We start from the raw sequence: 26,791 nt of genomic DNA on the forward strand, positions 1-26,791 counted from the left end.
TTTTGTGTCATCATGGTCGACAGTAGTGCCAGGAGACTGAAGGATAGCAAAAGTTGTTCCCTTGTTTAAGAACGGGAATCGGGACAACCCTGGTATTTACAGGCCAGTGAGCCTTACTTCAGTTGTGGTGAAGTGTTGGAAAGGGTTAGAAGAAATAGGATTTATCGTCTGGAAAGGAATAATTTGTTAGGGATAGTCAACACGATTCTGTGAAGGGTAGGTTATGCCTCACTAACCTTATTGAGTTCTTTGAGATGGTGACAAAACAGGTCGATGAAGGTAAAGCGGTTGATGTGGTGTAACTGGATTTCAGTAAGGTATTTGATAAGGTTCTACACAGTAGGCTATTGCACAAAATACGGAGTTTCGGGGTTGAAGGTGACTTAGCAGTTTGGATCAGAAATTGGCTAGCTCAAAGACGACAGAGGGTGGTGGTTGATGGGAAAATGTTCATTCTGGAGCTCAGTTACCAGTGGTGTGCCACAAGGATCGGTTTTGGGGCCATTACGGTTTGTCATTTTTATAAATGATCTGAAGCTGGGTATAGAAGGATGGGTTAGTAAATTTGCGGATGACACTAAGGCAGGCAGAGTTGTGGATATTGCTGAAGGATGTTGTAGGTTGCAGAGGGACATAGACAAGATGCAGAGCTGGGCTGAGAGATGGCAAATGAAGTTTAACGCAGTAAAGTGAGAAGTAGTTTACTTCAGAAGTGACAGGAATGCAGAATACTGGGCTTATAGTAAAATTCTTGGCAGTGTAGATGAACAGAGAGATCTGGGTCCAGGAGCATGAATCCCTGCAAGTTGCCACCAAGGTTGATAGGGTTGTTAAAAATGGATATGGTGTGCTGGCATTTATTGTTAGGGGGAGTGAGTTTTGGAGCCAGAGGGCATGCTTCAGCTATACAAGACACTGGTAAAGCTGCACCTGGAGTATTGCACACAATTCCGGTCACCACTTTATAGGAAGGACATGGAAGCTTTGGAAAGGGATCAGAAAATCTCAAAAGTGGGACAGATCACCTGGCATCTTAAATGATAACTGCAAACACAGGGCTGTCATCCTTACTAGTGGCTACTGTCAAAATTACAGTAGCTCTTTCACAGATTATTCTCGCAACAGCATGACAGTCATACTCCTAGAATAATACCTTTCAGACAGTGACTCAGACAGCACCTCACTGTGCCTGGATGGATCTGCCCCACCGGCAAGCCAGACTCAGCAGTGATGGCAGCATTGTGGTATACCATCAAGAGGGAGTTCCTCTTGGAGGTCTTAACATTATGTCCAGAGTCAAAGTAATCTCAAGGCACCAGGTTAAACCTGGGCACGGAAACCACCTGATTACCCATGTACCATACTCCCTTGGCTGATGAATCCTAAATATATACAAGGATTTCCATCTGTCCCTTTCCAACACGAAGTCCATTTAAAGTGTTGATCATTACATGATCCTGTCCTGAACACGACTGACTACTTGAAACGTGTATCTTTTCATACTCTCATTAGTTAAGATGGCAAGGCCACAGAACATACTCTGGCTAGGAGATTTCAACATCCGCCACCAAGAGTGGCCTGACAGTATCACGATTGATCAAGCTGGTCAGGTCCTAAAGAACATAGGGGTTAGATCGAGTCTGGGGCAGATCGTGAGGGAACACAGAAGCAAAAAGATACTTACCTCATCCCTACCATTCTGCCTGCCACAGATGCATCTGTACAGATAGTATCTGTAAGAGTGACCACTGTAGAGGCTGGAGACAAAGTTTCACCTCTACCTAAACAAAGAATACTTTACATCATTTTGTCTAGCACTATATTAAACTGATTGACTTGAAACAGATCGAGGACATCAAGACTGTGCATCCATGAGTTATCATGAACCATCAGAAGCAGCAGAATCAAGCCCAACCCATTTGTCGCTGCTTCAATCGCCTTCCTGCCATCTGAAGGACAAAGTGAGGATGCTCATTGAAACAATGTTAAATGGCATTTACAATCCTCAAAAGCTAACGAAGTTGATGCATAAATGCTGCAAGACCCTAATAACATTCAGGTTTGGGCTGAAAGGTGACAATAACGTAGATGGCCGGATAGGAGGAGGGTCAGTGCATACTCCATTGCAGGGATTCTATGATTCTCTTCAATGGACTGGACTAGCCATATAATTATAGTGGTTACAAAGAGTAGGTCGAAGGCAAGGAATCCTGCAGTGGATAACTCTCATCCTGACTCCCAAAAGCCTGGCCAACATCTCCAAGGCAGAAGTCATGAATGTGATGGAATATCCCCCACTTGCGTGGATGGGGGCACTCAAGAAGCTCGACACCATGCAGGACAAAGCAGCCTCTTTGATTGACACGACATGTACAAGCATAAATAAAAGCAAAAAAAGTTGAAAACTCTGGAAATCAGAGACAAAAACAGAATTTGCTGGAGAAACTCAGATCTGGCAACATCTGCAGACAGAAAGCAGAGTTAACACACAAGCATCTACTCCTTAGATCACTGACACTCAGTAGTACCAGTGTGTAGCATCTACAAGATGCACTGCAGAAATTCACCAAAGCTCCTGAAGACAGCACCTTCCAAACCCATGAACACTACCATCCAGCAGTACAAGGGCAACATATATATGGGAACACCAACACCTCTCAAGTTCCCCTCCAAGTCACTCACCACCCTGAACTGGCAATGTACTGCTGTGCTTTCCCTGTCAATGGATCAAAATGCTGCGAAACCCCCCCCCCCTAACATTGTGGGTCCATGAGCTATCATATGCTGCTGCAGTTCAAGGTGGCAGCTAACCCCCACCTTTAAAGGGAATGAGACTTCGGCATAAACACAGATAACTAGCAATGGCTATATGCCATAAGTGGGTCAAAAAAGTTTTGTTATTTAAATGTGATATGCCTACTACTGAGCTGCGAGTTGCATTTTCAACTCCTTTGGTTTGACAGTGAGTGTCTAAAGACTTGAAGTTCTGGTTTTCATTATTGGTTATTTCATCATTGCATAGAATTTGAAATCTATTGTACTTTACACTCAGCAAATGAACTGCACCTGTCAGTCATCGATTTACTTAAACATATAAAAACTGCAAGAAACACAGATGCTGTAAATCAGCAACAAATACTTTTTCAAAAAGCTCAGCAGGTCTGGCAGCCTCTGTGGAGAGAAATCAGAGTTACCATTTCAGGTTGAGTGACCCTTCCTCAGATTTCACTGATTTCTCAGATGCTGTCAGATTTATTGAGCTTTTCCAGCAATTTCTGATTTTGTTACTCCAACATATGCTTCAATTAAGACAAGTGCCACTTCTCCAATTCCACTGTTCTCTTAAATCTGGCCTAAGCAAATTTAATACAGCATTAATTGGAGTCTTGGTCACATATGGAGTGTTAAAATAGCACCAACATCAAGGGTATCCAGCTTGGGCTTTTCATTCCACCCTGCCCTTCTCCTTAAAGGACTGTTTGCTACTGAGCACCATTCAACTGGTTCCTAATCTACTGTCAATATTCACAATCAAAATCTTTTCGGGAGTCCAGGCACACCACGTCAAAAGACATCCGCTCACGGCATGGTTTTCCTCTCCAAACCAATAGTAGTTATTAAAAGGCTGTTCTTCGGCATGTGCTTAATTTAGATAGAATGGAGCAAAATCAAAATCGATGCACCCTGGTCTCTCATATCCCTCTTTTCAAAGATGGATACTACATCGGTCTGTTTCAAATCAACTCATGTGCTTCATAATGTTATTGATCTTTTCTAAATCTCCATCCCTACTCTTCTTTTCCAGTATCTATCTGTAACAATTTGTCTGAGATTGAAGTTCTTCTCTCCAGCCCTTTTAATCTGCCTAGTATAAACATTATCTATTCTGGCTGGCTATTCTAATTTGGGAAGAGTGTTGCTCATTACTCCATCTAAATACTCACAGGGAAGACATCATTTAGAGTAACCCATCTGGTGTCTCAGATTTCCATCTCATGTCTCAGATTTCCATCTGATTAGATTTAACTTGCATATTTTTCAATTATCAGCCCTACTATGGGACTAACATGGATGACCTTTCTCTAAATTAGATGAGCTTCTGGCTTTGAAGTTTTCTGTCTGAATATCTGCAATTACCCTTACTTATTTCGACATTTTCACACAAATCACTGAATCCTTGACAATAAGTTGCTGAGTCAGCAGGCTACAAAGAAACTGAACAAATGGTCGTGATCTTAGTTTTTCAAGAGTAATTGATTTAAACAGTAGCACACTGACAAAAAGAAATGTAAACAAATCCGCTCAAATGTGCTATTTCTCCAAATACCCACTGCCAGCCATTATAAATAGTACATTTGGGTAGAGTTATTTGAAATCTTAGAAGGGTGTGCAGAATTTACAACAAGTTTTGAAAAGTGCTTTTTAAAATGGAGACTCAAACATCCAACAATGAAGTTGCACCGACAGTCAGTTTTTGTGACAAGATCTAGTTTCTCCTCCCTCATTTTATACAATAGCATAAAGATGCCAGGAGCTAGAGCAGAATTGAAGCAGAAGGACTGAGATCTATTTGACAGGAAAAAGACAGCAACAAAAAAAAACTGAGTGTTTTAGGAAACAAAGGTTCAACAAATAAGGCATCAATCATGACGGAGGCCAGAAAACACAATTAGCACAATGATTTCCAAAGGTTAGAAACTGACCAGAAGGGTGCAGTAATGTAGGTTTTTTTAAAAACAAACTTTGTTTAAAGGTCTCAGGATTGTGTCCAGCAACTAGACAGGTGACAAAAGGTTTGAACAAAGGTTGACGATGAATCGTCTTAAAAAGGGTGAGGCGGAAAGGCTTTATGAGTTAAGTTCACAATTCAGGGGATACAATGGGTAATAAAACTGGAGAAAGTCAAAGATGCAGTTACTTGTAAATTCAGATTTATGGGAGAGCACAGCACTGCAATAGTTCGGTGTTAAAAAGCAAAAGAACAAAATGCATGCATTTTGGCAACAAATATTTGTGAATTGAAAGTAGGCAGTGCATGCGATGGGGAGATGCTCAGCATAGCCAAATAGGTGGTTATAAACAGTTCAACTTAGCCTGTGGCACTGGTTAGGAGTCAATTATAGAATATGGGACGAGACCACAACATTGCAGTGAATGAAATGGTAACTAAAAGTTTCAACCTATTCAAGACTAGAAAACAAACCAGCAAACTGGCAACACAGGAAGTGGAGGGCTTAAGAGAAGGGGCACAGCTGAGTTTCACCTAGTTTACCAGGTTGTAGCTGTTAGAGAAAAATAGGAGGCTCAGGCATGAACACTAACTTGGTCAGGACTTCAGCAACCAATTCAACTGACATGTTGTTCTCTTCTGTTCCTGCTTAGCTGATAAGCAAATCAAGAGATTGAGAAAACTCTACTTGAAGTTTCTCTCAACCAGATCAAATATACCCAGATCATAACTTTCCTGATGAAAAATGAAATATGCTTCCAGCTCCCGATAATATCTACCCCTCAATTCATGCTTAAGACAGAATATCTGATCATAAATGATTTGGATGTGAGCATAAGAGGTACAGTTAGTAAGTTTGCAGATGACACCAAAATTGGAGGTGTAGTGGACAGCGAAGGTTACCTCAGATTACAACAGGATCTTGATCAGATGGGCCAATGGGTTGAGAAGTGGCAGATGGAGTTTAATTCAGATAAATGCGAGGTGCTGCATTTTGGGAAAGCAAATCTTAGCAGGATTTATACACTTAATGGTAAGGTCCTAGGGAGTGTTGCTGAACAAAGAGACCTTGGAGTGCAGGTTCATGGCTCCTTGAAAGTGGAGTCATAGGTAGATAGGATAGTGAAGGCAGCATTTGGTATGCTTTCCTTTATTGGTCAGAGTAGAGTACAGGAGGTGGGAGGTCATGTTGCAGCTATACAGGACATTGGTTAGGCCACTGTTGGAATATTGCATGCAATTCTGGTCTCCTTCCTACTGGAAAAATGTTGTGAAACTTGAAAGGGTTCAGAAAAGATTTACAAGGATGTTGCCAGGGTTGGAGGATTTGAGCTATAGGGAGAGGTTGAATCGGCTAGGGCTGTTTTCCCTGGAGTGTCAGAGGCTGAGGGGTGACCTTAAAAGAAGTTTATAAAATCATGAGGGGCCTGGTTGGACAAAGAGACAAAGTCTTTTCCCTAGGATTATGTGGGAAGCAAGAGAGGAAATTGCAGTACCGTTGGCAATGATCTTCTCGTCTTCACTGGCAACGGGGGTGGTACCAGGGGACTGGAGAGGAGCGAATGTTGTGCCCCTGTTCAAAAAAGGGAATAGGGATAACCCTGGGAATTACAGGCCAGTTAGTCTTACTTCTGTGGTAGGCAAAGTAATGGAAAGGGTACTGAGGGATAGGATTTACGAGTATCTAGAAAGACACTGCTTGATTAGGGACAGCCAGCACGGATTTGTGAAGGGTAGGTCTTGCCTTACAAGTCTTATTGAATTCTTCGAGGTGGTGACCAAGCATGTGGATGTGGGTAGAGCAGTGGATGTAGTGTACATGGATTTTAGTAAGGCATTTGATAAGGTTCCCCATGGTAGGCTTATGCGGAAAGTCAGGAGGCATGGGATAGAGGGAAATTTGGCCAATTGGATAGAAAACTGGCTAACCGGTCGAAGTCAGAGAGTGGTGGTAGATGGTAAATATTCAGCCTGGAGCCCAGTTACAAGTGGAGTTCCGCAGGGTTCAGTTCTGGGTCCTCTGTTGTTTGTAATTTTTATTAATGACTTAGATGAGGGAGTCGAAGGGTGGGTCAGTAAATTTGCAGATGATACGAAGATAGGTGGAGTTGTGGACAGTGAGGAGGGCTGTTGTCGGCTGCAGAGGGACTTAGATATGATGCAGAGCTGGGCTGAGGAGTGGCAGATGGAGTTCAACCCTGCCAAGTGTGAGGTTGTCCATTTTGGAAGAACAAATAAGAATGCGGAATACAGGGTTAATGGTAGGGTTCTTAGTCAGGTGGAGGAACAGAGGGATCTTGGGGTCTGTGTACATAGATCTTTGAAGGTTGCCACTCAGGTGGATAGAGTTTGTAAGAAGGCCTATGGAGTATTATCGTTCATTAGCAGAGGGATTGAATTCAAGAGTCGTGAAGTGATGTTGCAGCTGTACAGGACTTTGGTTAGGCCACAGTTGGAGTACTGTGTGCAGTTCTGGTCGCCTCACTTTAGGAAAGATGTGGAAGCTTTGGAGGGGGTGCAGAGAAGATTTACCAGGATGTTGCCTGGAATGGAGAGTAGGTCGTACGAGGATAGGTTGAGTGTTCTCGGCCTTTTCTCGTTGGAACGGCGAAGGATGAGGGGTGACTTGATAGAGGTTTATAAGATCATCAGAGGAATAGATAGAGTAGACAGTCAGAAACTTTTTCCCCGGGTACAACAGAGTGTTACAAGGGGACATAAATTTAAGGTGAAGGGTGGAAGGTATGGGGGAGATGTCAGGGGTGGGTTCTTTACCCAGAGAGTAGTGGGGGCATGGAATGCGCTGCCCGTGGGAGTGGTAGAGTCAGAATCATTGGCGACCTTTAAGCGGCATTTGGATAGGGTGCTTAATCTAGGTTAGAAGTTCGGCACAACATCGTGGGCCGAAGGGCCTGTTCTGTGCTGTATTGTTCTGTGTTCTATGTTCTATGTTCTAGGTGGGGAGTCCAGACTAGAGAACATAGACTTGGGGTGAGAGGGGAAGATGTAAGAGAGACCTAAGGGGCAACTTTCTCCACACACAGGGTAGCGCATATATGGAATGAACTGCCAGAGGAAGGGGTGGAGGCTAGTACAATTGCAACATTAAAAAGGCATCTGGATGGTATTTAAATAGCATGGACAAGTTGGACCGAAGGGTCTGTTTCTGTGCTGTACATCTGACACTCTCATTCAGTCCTGCCATGTTACCATGGTCAGGCCAGCTACCACGTTTCAAACATTACACTAACTGTGTTGCAGAAATATTCACTTGATTGTGAATGAAAAATCTCCAAGCTATGAAAGTGGAGGGTGTATAAATTCTTGTTCGATTTTTTTCACTGAAAAAGAAATCTAACTATATCTTCTGCACCTTGTGAAATCATGACAAAGAAAGAACTGTATATAAAACCCCACAATAGCAGTAAAACACTAAAGGTTTATGGTGCCTCAAGGGTGATAAGGAATCCAAAAGCAGAAAGGCTGTGAAACAATTGGAATTGATTGTGAGCCAGAAATAGCATCAATAGCAATACTGGACTGCACATCTTCCAGCAGAATGTTTCAAACTAATGAGAAGCTTGTTGAGGAATTCAGGTTTCTAGAAATAGCTGAAGGATGTCATTCATCATTGAGATGGCAATTGGCAGCAAAACAGCTGCCAGTCTCATGTTCTCAATCAGTATGGTCTCCCCCAATATTTTTTGGGAGCAAAGCTTTAAGTAAATTTTGTTACTGGACATTGTATAATGCACAAGAACATTCAGGTGAAACAGTCAATAAAGTACAGGCTTGGGCCTCAAAACATCCTCCGAGAATCCAGACAATTACTTCCAGAGGCAATTTAAAGTGTCAACTCTCCACTGTGGTGGAGAGATAAGAATGATAACTTCTGCAGGATGAAGTCTGCAACAATGGTGTTAAGATCCAGATTAATACTGCCAAGCCCTTTCCATCTGCCGTCTATAAACAGCCTGGTTTGTTTTTCTGTTTAATACACATCTGTTCTCCTGAAGACACTTGCATTCTTGAGAAAATAGTACCTAACACCACACTAGCCAACTGTGAAATTTAAAGAAATGAGCTATGAAGTCAGGTTTCATTCTGGAATCTTCCCAATATAACTAACTGGGAAGATAAGTGTTTTTAAAAAACACATTGAAGCTCCCTTTGAAGCACAGCAGAACCACCCTGAAAAACTGGACCTGCTTGCGACCAACCCCTGGTAAATGGTGACAACTTGCTCACATTTTCATGCCAAGGCAGAACAGGAGCAAAGAAGCAGCAAATTCTGCACTCCGGATCCCACTAACCTGTGGGACATTGCGTCCCACATGCCCAACGATCTGAAAAGGAGAGAATTGGCTTAAGAGAGGAAATGCAAAAAAGTTTGTCCAAGTGTGAAGGGCCAAGGATATAAAATTAGTCAGAACATTAGTCTGCAAATGCACTATGGTGTGGGCAAGGAGAAGAAACAACACAGCTGGAAAATGTCAGAGGTGGAGGGACAAGTGTTTGAAGCAAACAAAAGTTGGAGCTTGCAAAGAATCTAGAGACTGGTGAGCTAAGTATTTCGAACATAGCTGAACCTTTTGGCAGGTATAAAACAGATCAGACAGAATACATAAAAGAAAAACAAACCAAGCACGAAACTCATGAATTCACGTCAAATCATTTTATGCAAATAAATTACTTCAAATCAGATTCTGATAAATTTCTGTCACCTAGCAGCATCAGCAAATAAGTAGCTGTGGTAGCTGGACAGAGCTTGGTTACAAATGAGCAGAGATCCATTTGATTGGCAAACAAGCTCAATAGGCTGAATGGCCTGCTCCTTGGATCAAAGTTTGGAAGTTAAATCAAGCAACCTTTGTGACAAAAGGTGTATGGACAAAAAATTAAATTTAGTTAAATTAAATATGTTGGCAAATCTCAAGACCATACACAATGTGAAGAGCAGAAGGAGGCCTTGCAGTCATTGTATCTGCTCTGCCACTCAATGAGATCATGGCTGATCTGATCATGCTCAAGTCCATTTTCTTACCTTTTTTACCCACAACCATTCTCTTTACGGATTAAAAATCTGTTCATCACAGCCCAGCTTCAGCAACCCTTTGCACTAAAGATTTCCACAGTTTCACGACCCTGAAAAAAAAATTCTCATCTGTCTTAAATGGTGATCCCTTGCTGAGATTATACTCACTTGGCTGCGACTCTCCTGCAAGAGACAACAACCTGTCAAGCATGTACTTTGTCAAGCCCTCCTAAAAAAAATCTGTTTCAAAAAAGTCACATCTCATTCAACCAACTCTACTACTTATTAGAAAATCCCTCCATACCCAGGATTAACAGTGAACTTCCTCTGGATGCAAGTGCATCTTTGCTTGGATCAGGGGCTAATCAAAACTGCATAGTATTTCAACTGTACACCAACAAATTCCTTGTACAGTTAGAGCAAAACCTCACTCTTTTCATTCTTTGAAATAAAAAGGTCAACATTTCATTTGTTTTCCTTCATAGGTATTTATCCAATTTTTTTTTCAATCCAACAGTCAGTCTCCACAATGCTTGCAAGGAGTGCATTCCAGATTCTCACCAATCAAATATCAAAGTTCTACGTCATTGTTGATTTCAGATTCATATAGCGCAGAAAATACCCTTTGGCCCATCAAGTCCACACTGGTAAGATGATTGCTTCGGGTGCACTAATCCTAACTTCTTGCACTTCTACCCTGTTCCTGGAGGTTATGATATTTGACATGCTTATCCAAATTTTTTTTTCCCCCAAGGTTGTAAAATTTCCAGTCTTCACTACAGTGCATTCCAAATTCCTACCACCCACTGAGTGAAAGTTTTTCTCCAAAACACTTCTGAATCACCTGTCCCTTACTCTAAAACCATGCCCTCTCGCAATTGATCCATCAACCAAGCGTTACAGCTGCTCCCTATACATACCTCAAATCTTACATACTTCCAAATCATGTTTCCCCTCCTCTCCAGCTTTCTCTATTCTAGAGCAATCCAAGCCCATCTAGACTCCTCTTAAAGTTCAATTTCTCCATCCCAGGCAACATCTTGGTGAAGCACCTCTCCATCCCCTCCAGTGCTGTCACATCCTCCCTGTAAATGAGGTGACCAGAACTGTCCAGTACTCCAGATGTGGCCTCTTTTTCCCCCAAACCTCCAACATTAACTCCCTCACTCTGACTCTATACAGTGACTGATTAATGCAAAGTGTCCCACATGACTTAACTATCCTATTCACACGCTCTGCCAACTTCAGGAATCTGTGAATAATTATCCCAAGATCCCTCTGAAATACCCAAATATCCAACCATTTATTAAAGGCACCCAAATTTTGTTTCTTCTTGTGAAGTGCATCATCTTGTACTTATCAAGATTAAATAACATCTGCCACTTGTCTGACCATCTGATCAAACCATTTTTGCTATTAACCACTCTTCCAATCTTGGTGACATCTGCAAATTTGCTTAATACTACCCCCATATTTTCATCAATATTATTTGAGTGTGACAACCAATAAAAGTCTCATACTAATCCTTGTGGTACACTGCTGGACACTTGACTCCAGTCACCCACGCGCACACAAAGTCTTCTACCACTACCCTTTGTACCCTATTACTAAGCCAGTTTCTGATTCATCTCACCAAGTTTCCCTCAATTCCATGTGCTTTAACTTCAGTCTTCTATGTGGGACTTGTCAAAAGCTTGGTTAAAATCCATATAAACTACACTAACAGAACTTCTCATCCACACACTTTATCACCTGGTCAAAAAACTCGAACAGATTCGTTACCCCTGACTTCCCTCTGACATAGCCATGTTGGCTATCTCTAATTAACCCAGGCCTTTCCAAGTGGCTATTAATGTACTTGAAACAATTCTGAAGGGGTAGTTGCCCTAACACTGATGAGTGTGTCACTGGTCTGTAATTTTCTGGCTCATCTCTACTACCCCTCTTGAAAAATCAAACTACATTAGCCATCCTCTAGCAATTTCCCCTTGGCCAGAGAGGAATTAAAAATTAATGCCAGAGTCCCTGCAATTTCTTTCCTCTCCTTTCACAGCAGCCTAGGGTGCAATTCATGTGGACCAGGGGACGGCTTCTACTTTAAGCCTGACAGACCCTCCAATGCCTACCCATTTCGTATGGCAAACTGCACAAGTTCTTCACAGGCCCTTGCCCTGAATCCTATACTTCCGGTCTCCTTTTCAGAGTGAAGGCCAAAGGGAAGCATTCATTTAATACCCTTCCAATATCCTGTAGCTTCACACATTTCCCTCTTGGTCTCTGAAGGCCCACATACTTTATGAATACATTCAAGGGAAGAGGTTCACAAGGAAAAGTATCTTAGGATTCTCCTTAATCCTGTTGGCAAGTCACTTTGCATGCCCCCTTTTTGCTCTAAATGCATGAAGTTCCTTGGATTCCTCTACGGCTGTAGCAGAATTGCTCCCTTTGGACTTTTTTTTTAGATTAGATTAGATTACTTACAGTGTGGAAACAGGCCCTTCTGCCCAACAAGTCCACACTGCCCCACCGAAGCGCAACCCACCCATACCCCTACATCTACCCCTTACCTAATACTACGGGCAATTTAACATAGCCAATTCACCTGACCTGCACATCTTTGGACTGTGGGAGGAAACCGGAGCACCCGGAGGAAACCCACGCAGACACGGGAGAATGTGCAAACTCCACACAGTCAGTTGCCTGAGGCGGGAATTGAACCCGGGTCTCTTGCGCTGTGAGGCAGCAGTGCCACTTGCTGCAAGCTGTTTTCTAACTTACTTAGTCGTGCGTTGTCCTGGACAGCCAGGGTTCTCTGAACTTCTTACGCCTAGGTTTCCCTCCAAAGGATTAACGTTGGACCATTACACACTCTAGCTTCTTTTTGAATTTCATTCATACCAGAGTTATCCTACGGTTCTCCAACCTCCGCCCAATAGAACTAGTTTTTGCTTTCTGCATCTCATTATTTTGACCCATTATACCAAATCTCCAATCAATGTTGGACAAGGAGACAACATTCTCCCAGATGCTTTTTGTGTCTTATTTTCATTTGCCTCATCAACTTCGATATTTCGCCTGGCTCACATAAATAATCTGTCATTGACACTTTATCCTTGGCTGCATTTTCAAACTCAGCCTCTTGAGCCACCATTCATTCCCAATAAAAATTATACTTCTTATGGGCTGTATAAAGAATATTGGCACTTTATTAACCCAGTTTCTGCATATACACTTTGGAAGACCAGCTAGAGACACAAGAACATTCAGTATGGAAAACAATGATTCTCTCAATGTTGTGGGAGAACTCCAGATACTGCGCAGTGTTTTACATCAACCTGACCACACAACAGGTGCTGAAATGTTCAATGTTTCAGTAGGTGCAAAAACTCCTCATTGAGCACCAACAACCTTGCTGCAATAAAGCCAGACATAAAAACACATTCAAAAGAAAAAACAAATCTGATTCAACACTTGTTAACAACCTTATGAAACTTTCACTAACTGACAAACATGTCTTCCAGCAAAGACAAAAAAGTTGATGCTTTTTCAGAGGGCTGGGTGATGGGGAAGAGACCATCAGTTGGTGTAGTCAGTCAATAGACAGGTACTAATATGTCCCTCATTTTAAGTTCACAGCCTTTGACAGTTAGTTAATCCTGACCATGGTTATTGTTTTTCAATAAGGAAATAGATGCCAACTCTAAAACACAGCAGTTTGGTTTTAGTTTTGCACACGACACTTAAAAATTTCCAGTAACTACCTAAACATTGAGATGTTCAGAGTGGGCTTAGATGTGTGTGTTTTAACAAGTTCAGGTGTCAGGAATGAAAACAACAAAACAGTTTTGGCTGAAGTCACTTGACCTTTTCCAAGGGAATTTCACACCAAGTCAGCAGGACTACCTTACAAACAATTAAGGATTGGAAACATTCCATTTGTGCTGCAATTCGAAGAGACCATGAATTACCCTCTACAAGGATAGTTACTTCAAAACAACAGTCTTTCTGAGAAGTCCTCATGGTGCAAAGTTTCATTGGTACCAGGATTGCAGAGATCATTAATTTCATATCACAATACAGTTGGCCAGTTGTACCTTTTTTTGGAAAAACTCCTGATTTAAACGTTAATTTTTAACCCCCTCCAACAGATGACCCCTGCGTCCACTATATATTCGTTCTAATAGGTCTCAGAGCAAAGTTCCCTTATGGGTCACACACCATTTCCTCACAAAGTTCAGACACCGATGCCCTGCCTGTGCAAAGTTAGCTGCCCTTAGTCAAGGGAAAGCAGTCGGTTCACTATAAAAGTGAACCGACGATGGGAGTACTCATGGTGAGGTAAATGACAGCAAAAATCTGTTTGCAAGGCGTCTTACAAAATGAGCAGCATGGAGGTGGTCTGTGGGCATGTTTGATGGTTCACAAAATTCAGCCTGACAGCCTGTACAGAGTGAGGCAGAGAGTGAGGGTGGGTGAAAGAATTTGAACAATCTGACCTCAAATGTTATTTGGCACAATGGTTCCAAAAATGCACCACCTGCGTTGAACACATGAACAAACAACACACTAATTGGCACAACGATATGAAGAATGACATAATGCTGCTCATAGCTACCAAAGCAGCACTTTCAGTGGAAGCAGAAAAAGGTGGCTGGAGGTGATCAGAGAAGAAAAAAAACTTTTATGTTGTTACACTTGTGTACAGTAATGCACCCATTATACATATCCAGCCAATTTCTTTAGGACCTAGAATAGGTAGACAATTATTAGTTTTTAAAGCTATGATTAATTTATTTATCTGAAGTTCGTGGCAAATCTCAGGTTGAATCATAACCAAAAATCACCAAGCTTACAGCGCAGGTGCTGGACATTTGGCTCATTGTCCCAACACCCACTCTTCAAATCTCTGGCTTTTTTGCCTTAACCTTGTTAAATAATCATCCTATGTCCTTTTGAATGCCTCAACTCAACCGGTTTCCACTGCTCTTCCAAACACTACTTCCATACCCGAACTGCTTGGTGAGAATTTTTTATTTCGCACATCACTTCAAAACTATTCCACCTTGTTCTTATTCCTTGTACAAATGAGAACAGCGTCATCCCATCTACTCTTGAATCCACTCAACTTTGAGAACCTCTCAGATCTCCCAGTAGACTAGCCCCAACTTATTCAATATAACCTCCTAACTAAAGATTATCCCTGGAACCATTCTTGTAAACATCTCCTGTACTTTATCCAATGCATTCACATCCCTTCTACAACATGGCATCCAGAACGGTGCAGAATATTATAGCCGAGCCCCAACAAGTAGATAAATTCAGCATCATGACTTTTGGACTTTCTATCCATACTAACAGAGCCAATAATACTGTCCATTTTATTTAAGGCTCTCTATACTTCCATGATTCATGCACAAGCATCCAAGTCCTTCTCATGCATCCCCCTTTTTATATTGTAGTTCATTGCTCATCCAGCTGACATGCATCACCTCACACTTCCGTATTTGAGTCTGCATTCATGTCAAATGTTGGAGGGGCCAAGACACTGTAGACAGGAATGAACTTCTCCCCTTGGTGGAAGGATCAATAAACAGAGGAGCACAGATTAAAAGGTAAGGGAGAGAAGGTTCAGAGGAGATGCAAACTAAACTCTTTCACCCAGAGGTTGGTGGGAATCTGAAACACACTATCTGTAAGGGTGGTAGATGCAGAAACCCTCAACACACTTCACTGGTATTTAGATATAAATCTTAGCAGCACAAGTGCACAAGGTTATGGGCCAAGGATAAGAAAACAAGATTAGAATATTTAAGTGGTTATTTTGGATCAGTGCAAACTCAATGGGCCAAAGGGTTGTGTGCGCTGTAGACTTGAGTCTACAACTGTGTGAACCTCATCTGCCACTTATCCGCCTACTCCATCAACTTGTCTATGCTCAGATTTTCACTGTCCTCATCTCAGTTGACAATTCTCAGTATTGTATAAACTGTTCCTACACATCAAGACCTAGTTTAATATACATCAGAAAAAAGCAAGAATCCTATACAATTCCATGGGGAAACTGCACAACCACCTTCCTCTTGCCCCAAAACTCCTTTGATCATCATAATTCAGGCAATTTTGTACCTAAATCACTACCTGATCCATTAACTCCTCTCTGTCTTCAAATCTGTTATGTGGCACTATATTATACATGCTGGAAACTCATGTACATCCCAGTGATGGCTTTACTGTCATTAGGATTGTCACCTCTTCAAAAATATCCCACTTCATTAGTTAAACACGATTTTCCCTTTAGAAAGTCGCAGCACTACTAATTTCCAAATTGGGTTCAATTTCAAAAAACAATTAAAGGCTTGGATAATGGTGGAACTGATCCTAGTGTTTCAGCTACTCCAACTATATATTTATCAGCACTGTGAATATACATGCATCATATCAATGCCAAACATTCATGAAGGTGACTCACCATAACCTCAAAGGCAATTAGGGATGGGGAATAAATGTTATCCTTTCAAGAGATGAACACATGCCACAAACAAATAAAAGACATTTTCTAAAAGCGTTTTTCCTGCCACACGTGTTCACCCAAAACATGTTCCCGTTAACTCTCAACACATGCTGAATAATTATCAGAATTTAAAAAGGACAGCATGGCAAATGAAATAACTAGGAGAATATTTGTTGAACAAGTCATGAGCCAAGTTGTTTGCTGAAAGGTTTGTGGAAGCAAATTCAAAATTTAAATGGAGAACTGGATAAATTTTAAGCGGGACATGCAGAGTCAGTGTCCAGGGAAACTATAAAAATCAAACCGCACACATTTTATTTGCTTACTTCACGAGGCTTACACTGTGCTGATCTGTTCAGTGCTTTAAAAATTCACTGAGCAACTATGTTTTTACTAGGAAAATGTTTTAAAATCAGCTTGAGAGAAAAGCTTCTGTTAATTATGAAAAGAACACTTAAAATATGATGCAACTTTCACATGGAGCTGATGCACAGCACGATGAGTGAACAAAGAAGAGAAGGAAAACAATTTTGAAGTTATAAAATGGCACCTAAAACTGTTCTTGCTCCATTAATGCTAGTTATATTTTGAATTTGACTGCAGCTGAACATCAAAAATAAAAGATGCACAAATACTTCCACAATTTCAGGGGCTAATTGGCATACTGACACCCTAAGGATTGATGCAGTTCAAGAACCACCACCTTCTCTATGACAATTTATCTGGCACTGCCTTGGATTTACAATGGAAATAGGCATGGAAGCTGGAGGGGTTGGGGAAATAAACATTGATATCTGAAAACAGTTCACATTACAGAAGTGGTCCGGGAGGTCTTAAAAAAAAAAGTGTTAGAAGTCAGTCAGTCTCAGGGATCTGATCAAGTGCATCTTAGGGTATTGTGGGAAGCTAGGAAAGAAATTGTGAGGTTGCGAGCAGAAATGTGCCCACCATCTGCAGCCATGGGCACAAATATCCCAAGTTTTTGTGACGGAATAGCCCTGCGCATCAGTGCAAAAGATAAGGTTGAAGCTCTCAACGCAATCTTCAGCGAGAAATGTCAATCCATCTCACCACCCTCCAGTGGTCCCCAGCATGACAGATACCAGTCTCACATCCAATTTAATTCACTCAACATGATCTTAAGAAACTGCAAAGTTGCAGGGACTGACAACATTCCAGCAAAAAGTACTGAAGGCTTGTACTCCAGAACTTGCTGCTCCTCTAACTAAGCCCTTTAGTGTAGTTAAAATACTGACATCTACCCGACAAAGTGGAAAATTGCACAGGTTTGTCCTGTACATAAAAAAAAAGGACAAATCCAAGCCAGCCAGTTACCACCCCAGAGTCTTACATGCTTAAATAAGATCACCTCTCATTGTTAACGAGCTTATGCTTAGTGGAGTTTATCATCTTATGCAATGAAAGTTGAGCAAAGTGATTCACTTTAGCAGGAATAACAGAAGACGATACAAAATGAAGGGTTTCAATTCTGGAAGGGATGCAGGAGCAAAGGGACTGGGACATCTGTTTGCAAAAATCATTGAAGGTAGCAGGAAAAAGTCACAAGCACAGTGAATGAAACATATGGAACCCCAGGCTTTCTCAATACAGTATAGAGTACAAAAAAACGAGGACATTACATTAAGCTTGGAAAAAGTATTAGTTTATCATCAGCTGGAGTAATGCATCCAAGTCTTGGGCACCATATTTTAGGAAAGATCTGTAAGTACTGAAGGCGGCAAGGAAAGGATTCATGAAAATGATTCTAGGGATGAGGTTATTCAGTGGTGAGCAAAGATAGCAAAGGTTGAGATTGCTTCTCTTGTAGAAGGAAAGGTTAAGAGGAGATCAGAAAGGTATTTGAAATTATAAGGCTTCTGGATGGAGTAAGGATGGGGAAAAATCTGTGGCAATTAATAGACCAATCAAGAACCAGCAGGAACAGATTGAAGGTAATTGTCAAAAGCAGCAATGCAAACATTCATGCAGTGAACAGCAGTTTGCATCCAAAACACATTACCAAGAACGTTGTGGAGGCGATCACCTAAGGTTTGCAAAAGGGAATTAAAGCATTTTCTCAAAGATGTGAGTGGGGGGGGCAAGAAAATAATAGACAGGAGCATTAATTGTCTGTGTTTCAGGTTGAATGGCTTCCTGCACTATCTGCATTCTATATATAGAGCTTTAAAAACCTGATGCACTTTAAAAGCTGCAGGACACTCATGGCTCAGTCACCCAAATCTCTTCATTATATTCAACCTCTGTCCAAACCCAAACTACTCATTACACTAAAGGTCAAAGAAGCCATTCAGTTGCACAAAAGCTGCTACAAAAATGATAATCCACAGACTGCAGCAGTTCAAGGTCAGAACTCACCATTCCAATCAAGGTTAATTTGAAATGGGCATTAAATGTCACTCAGTGTTAATTTTGAATTCTTAAAGTGGGAACCATTACTGTCAGTCATCTTGCCAGGGCACTTGCTTCATCTCTCAATACTGCATGCAGAAGTCATTTCACCCTGGACCCAAGATATGTTTTTAGGTTTCTTTCAGTTTAAAAGTAGAATTTTCTCAAAGCATTTTCTGGGTAAGAAAGGGCCAAAGATTTCAAATGTAAATATATTCTTCCTTTCCATGTGTTCCTAACACCATTTGAAATCAGCTACCAATGAAAGGTGCCAAACTGTGCATTCATGTTCTCTCTGCAACTCAAAAAAAGTGGTCAATAAAGTCATTGCAGAGTTAATCTAACTTGGACTTGATGTGAGAATAGCTCTGCTGGCTGACATCCATCTTCTTCAGGTTACAAGATGAGAACTTTAAGAATCAAGAGCAACGGGAACAATGATAGATCCTGGAATAGTTGAATTGGGTACAGAAACAGAATGGTTGAGATTCAGGGCAGAAGTGACTCAGTGAAGAGATACACATACATGCAGGAACAGAGGTAGAAGCATAAAAATGAACTCTTCACACCAACCTCTTCATTCAACCGAACATGTTTGATGTCAAGTCCTCCTTTCCAATCCACCTTCATAATTGCTTTCATTTCTCTACAGTTCAAAGATCTGTTCGCTTTAAAGATGTTCGTAATGAAATATTCATTACTTTTAATGTCAAAGAATTCTAAAAATTCCCCTTTGTCTAAAATGAAGAAATTTATCCTCAAAAGGACTCTGGATGAATCAGCCTCTTGTCACAAGACTAATCCTCAAAACTCCTAACTGAAAAGCCAGGGAAAACAAACATCCATTCTGCCAAACCTCCTCAACACTATGCTCAATAAGATCACCTCTCAGTCTTCTAAACACCAGAGTAAAATTCCCAAACCCAGATGATCATTACAAAGGCACATTGCGGATTTTGGAAAGCTGAGGCACATTGCTCAAAATACTCTGCAGCTCAAGCAGCAATTTATTTCTAACACTGCAGGCTGGTGATCTTTCTTCAGAACTAGGAATGAAGAAGACAACAGAAATAAAAGATCTCACAACACATCTCAAAAATTACATTACCTGCAACAATGGATGATGCAATGTTACCTCCAGATGTGCTGCACGATGTGCGGGATCCTGACTATCATCTTGGATTTCCAGGTCCTCCTCAGGAATTGTATCCCATTTGCCCTGGTGTGCTGCCAGGTGATGAACCAACACATATTGACCAGGCAAGGCCAGGCTAATACTGGTCCTCTTTCCATGGGTGAACTTCAACCGTCTCCTTTTACATTTCTTCTCATTGCTGCTCCTGATGACTGGCAAGAGTTTTTCACCCAAGAGACTGTTTAATACATGACACTTGGCTCCACAGTTCTGACCCAGGATCATAATACATGGAAAAGAGCCCACTGTTGCCTGCAGGTATTCCTCTTCATGCCGTGGGAATGATATGCAGCTCAAAGAACCTAAAAAAAAAAGAGAAATTAGCAACATTACAAACATCCTGGGTGTTACAATGAAATAGAAAGTGAACTGGACTAGTCATATAAATTGCATGGTTATAACAACTGGACACACTGGATTTTCTCCAAAGAAATCACCGATTCCCCAAAGTCACCATCCACAAGGCTCAAATCAGAAATGTGATCAAATACTCTCTATTTAATTAGATGAATGCAGACTCAAAACCCAAAGCAGCAAGACAGTATCAGAACCCAGAGAGTCAGGGAAGAGGCTATTTTGTCCATCAAGTCTGCACCAACCAACCCGAAGAGCACCCCACCCCTACCCTGTAACCCTGTACATACCATGATTAATCAACCAAACGTGCATATCTTTGGACTGTGGGAGGAAACCAGAGCACCCAAAAGGAAAAACAGACACAGGGAGAATGTGCAAACTCCACACAGATTGTTGCCCAAGGGTCGATTTGAACCCAGATCCCTGGCACAGAAGCAGCAGTGCTAATCACTGAGCCTCAAGACGGCCCAACCTAGCAGGTCAAAGCAACCCATTCACGACATCCACCACCTACAACATGGATTTATTTATGCTTGTCATATGCACCAGGATATAGTGAAAAGTATTGTATTGCATGCTGACCAGGCATACCATACCTTACAAAAATACATCAGGGTAATAGAACAAATGCACTGCAGCAACTCTGCAAGGCTACTTCAACATCTCCCAAACCTTCAATATTAAGCAGTTTGAAGAACAAGGGTAGCAAATACATGGCAACCCAGCACTTAATTCCCCAAGTCACAAACCATCCTCAAATCTGAAATCTAACAGTCATTCTTTTATTGTGACTCGGTCAAAATCTAGAATCGCTCTCCTCAAAATAAAGCAGTCTATCTATCCCATGTGCAAGACTTCAAAAGACAATTCATCACCAGCTGCTCAAGGGTAATGAGGCACACTTATCAAGTGGTGGTGGCTTAACCAGTGATAGCCATATTCCATAACTGATCAAAATAAATAGGCAAATTTCCAAGGATGCTGTTCATTAATAAGTCTCAAATAAATAATGCTGAAAAGACAACTGCAGATGCTGGAAATCTGAAAAAAGAAAATTATTGGAAAATCTCAGGTCTCGCAGCATCTGCGGAGAGAAATCAGACTTTATTTTTTGGGTCCAGCAACCCTTCTTCAGAACTGATGGCAGGGAAGAAAATAGGGTTAATCAAGAGGATAGGGTGTCATATTTACGATTCATTTGATGCTTGCCGAGTTTCAGATTTTCAGTTTATGGGCTCCAGTTGCCTTTGACCATGGACATACAATCCCTTCACACGTTCATTCCCATCAAGATGGTCTCAAGGATCTCCAATTCTTCTGAGAATAGGCCTGAATGAACCACAAAGCAACGCTTGACTCTGCCTGGCTGAATTCATCCTCGCCCTGAGCAAATTATTTTAACTCATCTCACTTTCTGCAGGTCAAAGGGGTTTCCAGGAGTACCCACACTGACCCCAGTTATACTTGTTTCTTTGTGGGGTACAAGGAACATTCTTTGTTCCAGTCTTACTTTGGACTCCAACCACAAATATTTCTCAAGTTTCTCGATGGCATCATCAGTGCTGCTTCCTTCTTGTCTGGAATTGGAAAAGTTTATTAATTTTGCTTCCAATTTCCACCCCGCTGTCACCTTCACCTGGTCCATCTGACCTCTCCCTTCCTTGACATCTGTTTCCATTTCTGGGGATATTGGTGGTCAAGCTATCCATGACAAACCCACAAACTTCAACAGTTACCTTGGCTGCACATCCTCACCCACCATCCTCAAAGGACACCATCCCATGCTTCCAGTTCCTCCAGCATGTCTGTTCCGATGATGCCAACTTCAGCAAAGGGGTCTTCAAATGCCCTCAGCTGCATCTAACCCATCACCCACACTTCAGCCCTCCCAACAGCAATAAGAGTCTCTCTAGCCTTCATCTAAGACCCCACCAGCATCCACATTCAGATAAATCCCTTCCCTTTTCAGCCTTCTCAAGGACCATTCCCTCCAAGGACACACTGATTCACTGTTCCTTCACTTCCAACACATTCCCATGGCATTTTCCCCTGAAATGCCAGATGTTCTAACATCTGCACATTTCATTCCTCTCTCTTTACGATCCAAGGGCCAAACACACCTTCCATATGAATCAGCACTTTACCTGCACTTCATACAATCTTGTCTACTGTATTTGCTGTTCATAATGTGGTCTCCTCTAGTTGGAGAAATTAAAAGGTAGACTGGATTACTGCTTCTCAGAACACCTACGTTCTATCCACAGAAAAGACTGAGGTTCCAGTTTCCTGCCATTTCAACACCACCCTTTCCCCTCGCCAACATCTCTCTTCCTCAAGTTAGCTGCAGTGCTCAAGTATAGCTGAACCAAACCTGGAAGAGCAGCACCTTATTTTCTGCCTGAACTCTGCAGCCTTCTAGACCCAACATCAACAATGAGGGGTGGAGCACCTTGCACCATGCTTTCCGTCACACTCACATACACGTCCTCATCTTCACATGGATTGCTACCGCATAATCCATTGTCAGCTACTAATAGTCCGCAGTAACAGTTACTCATTCTCCTAAGCTGGTCTTTATCCACTCCTTTGCCTGTCCAACTGTTGTTTTCGCTCTCTGGGCTCCATCGCCACATATCGGTTATTTCTCCCCCCATCTTCCTTTCCTATGCAGAAACCCTCCTTTTACTAGCTGTTAGTTCTGAAGAACACAGTCACTGGACCTGAAATGTTAATGCTGATTTCTATCCACATGTATTGATGTTTTCCAGCAATTTCCATTAATGCAGCAAAGATTTGGTTATTCCAGTCATCTAATGGCTCTGATAAAAGATGGTTATGGGTATAAACTCCACACACGGGACAGCTCATTCAGCCACTTCAGAAAAAGAAATTAAGAATCTAACTGGAATCACCTAAATCCAGACTGAATAAAAGAGAGCAGGTTCCTTCCCAAACATGACATTGCAACAAAATGCCTTTATTAGTGTCAGACAATGCACTCTGAAAATGACAAGACAATTACATAACAAAATATTATTGAGCTAAATAACGAAAAAGGAATCAGTTTAGATATCATGACTCTGATGTTCAGTTGTTGGCGAGTTTATGAATTGAAAATATCAACTTTTGTTTCAGAAATGTATCAGGTAGTAGTCATGCTGAATCTGATATCTAATGAATGCAAACTGCGACTAATTCATTTTACTAAACCAACTTTCAAGTTATAGATAGGAAAGAAACTGAAAAGTTGACAAGATATTTTCCTTCATTTGCACTGACCTGAGAAACTTCCATGTTGGGGGGGAAATGGGGGGTCAGGATAGAGCACATGGTCCACTTGACTAACTGAACACTCGCTTAAAAATGAACTCAAATGAATGGGATTATTTGTGGTCTGGCTTTCTGAAATCACCTTTCACTCTTATGAATTGTGTATAAGTTGCAGAAGAAAATTTACAATTGCATTTGTAGTGATGACCAGAACCAGAACCTCAGTGCCATGTTCACTCCATGCAATTTGTGTTGACTGTTTCAAACAAGAATTCAGTTATTACCACGTCCTGTTTTTTGATGTCTGCCCCCATAATACTTTTTCTTCCTTCCAGATGATTTATCACCACCTTTTTTGGAATGATGATTCAATTTGCAGCCATCACCCATCAGGCAGGGTAGTAACTTGTGCATTTTATTTCTTCATTCACTTGTTCAGACACATGGATCTTTTACTGAAACTCCGGAACAGATTAATTTGTACCTGAGCCTGTTAGTTAAAAGCTTGGGATGCTTAATTCATACATGCAGCAACTGAAGCAGCCCCAGTCACAGCACTGACACTAATTGCATCAAGCTCCAAACTAATTGAAAAGAAAAACAATCTTCAGGTTGGTCCTGGTGCACAACACTATTGCATAACCCAAAGCTTAGCTTAAAATTGATAGCACCACAAACTAAAATAGCAAACTAGTACCAGCTTGGCTGAATTGGCCATATTCTAACCAAAAGAGAAAATGCTGGAAAATCTCAGCAGATCTGGCAGCATCTGTAAGGACAGAAAAGAGCTGACGTTTAGAGTCTAACTGACCCTTTGTCAAAGCTGGCCATATTCTAAATTATGCCTCAATGTTACAATTTCAAACTTTGGTGACTTGTCAATAAATTAACAGTGCTACATTGCTGGACTTGCCATTTTGCAAGCTGAAAGAAAACCCAGATCCTTCCATTAAACAAGATCAGAAGTCATGCAACAACAGGTTTATTCAAAATTGTATTGCTTTTGTCCAGCACAAAGATGGTGTCTAATTAAAGTCCAGATTACTTGTTCAACTAGTGTTGCACCTAAATCAAACAATGCGCTGGACAGCCCCAGGAACTTTAGCGCCATCTGTAGAGTAAAAACTTTCATGTTTCAAATGTAGTAACCCTTTGTCAGAACTGCATTGTGAGTTAGATTAATAGATGGAAACAAGACTCACAACGAGCAAGAGAAAAATAGAACACAGATAAAAGATTATTGATAGTAAGCTGGTTAAGTAGTAAAGCTGAATAGTTGACAACAACTATGAATAATTGAAAGCAAGTTGGTTGTACTGTTCATGAGTATTTTTGTGTTTCATCTGTGCAAAAGATGGCAATGTGACTTCAGGTAAGCCTTACACTGATTTGACAGACATTGCTAGCGCAGGAAACCATGGAGCTCTCTATAAAAGGTAGTCTGCTGACAATGTCATCGTGTGTGAAATTGACATTTCGATCTCATTAGATTCGGTGCATGCCTTCATTCGATCGTCGCTAAAGTTGATGCAAACTAAAGACAAATTTAAGGTTTGGAGCTGTCGCTTAGCTGAGTCATTGGCATGCTTTGAAGTCACTTCTGCATTTAGAAAAACCAATCAGTTTCATTTTCGTGCAGAATAGCCTGGCATACACAAGATATTTGTTTACAACAGATGATTCTGATCAGTTCAGGTAATGCAGAAAAATTAATCTATGGCGCAATGGTTGCCATCTCTCAATGTCACACAATTAATCACCGAGGTGTGCTGATAAAATTGCCAGGGGGTTAAGACAGCTAGTGTGCTTGCCACATGGTCATTGAAAAAGTACAGCGTTGCTGGTGGTGAGGATTGTTGTTGGTTGGGACACTGGGCCAACTCTTCCTCTAGAATTTGAGGTTTTTTAACTCCCTATTTGATGGAAGCCACGTAATGGAGGTGCTGGTGTTGGACCGGGGTGGACAAGATCAGATGTCACAACACCAGGTTATAGTCCCAAAGGTTTATTTGAAATGCACAAAAACTTGCTGACAACTGAACAAATTCCTCACATAAATAACATTTTCTTATTACTTTTGCAGACAATTCCAGATACCTATTTTATAACAAGAAAGAAAGTGGGCACATCGTTACAAGTCAAGCACATATACATTTGCCCAGAAACAACAGCAAGATAATGCAAATGATAAAATATGAAATAGAAACAGAAAATGCTGGTCCAATTAAAACATTTTCTGGCAGCGACAAACAGAACTCATGTTTGAAGCCAAATGTGACACGTCTTTTGAAGTAGAAATCATATGGGACTCAATGCTAACTCAGTTTGTCTCTACAAATGCTGCTGGACCTACTAAATTTCTCTAACGCTTGCTCAGAAACAAGCATGATTTTCACTGCATCTAGACAATGCCAACTGTTGTAATTTAACTGGGGGCCTGGGTGGTCCACATCGTGAAATACATACAGACTAAATGAATTCCAAAACTGTAGATGTGAATAATTGAAAGTGGGTTGGTTGTGCTGTTGTGTATTTTTGTGTTTCATCTGTGCAAAAGAGGGCAATGTGACTTCAGATAAGCCTTACACTGATTTGACAGACATTGCTAGTGCAGGAAATCACAGAGCGCTCTGTAAGGTAGTCTGATAAAAACTGCAGATTCATGGACTTACACACCTGAGTTTAAGTTCTAATAAAAAAAGGCTTTACATGCTGTTTCGGAATTAATCATAAATTCGATACAGAATATATTTCTTAGATACGTCAATGTGTACAGTAATTTAACAGAAATAAATTACAAAACTCAGCAGCACAAACACGTGAAATCATCACACTCATGTAGTGTGCAAACTATTTTTTCATATTCTCCAAACAAAGTTATTAAGAGAAAGTGAGGACTGCAGATGCTGGAGGTCAGAATCAAAAAAGTGTGGCCCTGAGAAAGCACAGCTAGTCAGACAGCATCCGAGGAGCAGGTGAATCGATCTTTCGGGCATAAGATGTCCATCAGGCAACTTATGCCCGAAACGTCCATTCTCCTGCTCCTCAGATGCTGCCTGATTGCACTTTTCCAATACCACAATCTTCGAAACAAAGTTGGCAGTACAACACCTTTCACCTCCAAACAAAAAAGTACAATTTTTGTTTGAACTCTTATACCGAAATGCCAAAGCTAGCTCATTTTATGGTCTTCAACCTCTGCAAACTATTCATTACTTTCCATGGGAAACCATTCCAAAATATACATAGCATCCAATAACAAAGATTCACAACTTCAATCTTAGT

The 26,791-nt window shown here is 41.2% G+C and overlaps 1 protein-coding gene across 3 annotated transcripts in view; it reads right to left on the minus strand.

Annotated features, from left to right (window-relative positions):
* The window catches only part of dstyk (dual serine/threonine and tyrosine protein kinase), a 117,385-nt gene that overhangs the window by 55,226 nt on the left and 35,368 nt on the right, over positions 1–26,791 (minus strand). For all 3 annotated transcript variants that reach the window (XM_072563857.1, XM_072563858.1, XM_072563856.1), the window contains exon 2: positions 19,793–20,181. In XM_072563857.1, coding sequence (XP_072419958.1) covers positions 19,793–20,181 — 389 coding nt within the window. The remainder of the gene's footprint in view (positions 1–19,792; positions 20,182–26,791) is intronic.

The sequence above is a fragment of the Chiloscyllium punctatum genome, chromosome 45 (genome assembly GCF_047496795.1).
Source record: "Chiloscyllium punctatum isolate Juve2018m chromosome 45, sChiPun1.3, whole genome shotgun sequence".
Lineage (NCBI taxonomy): Eukaryota > Metazoa > Chordata > Chondrichthyes > Orectolobiformes > Hemiscylliidae > Chiloscyllium > Chiloscyllium punctatum.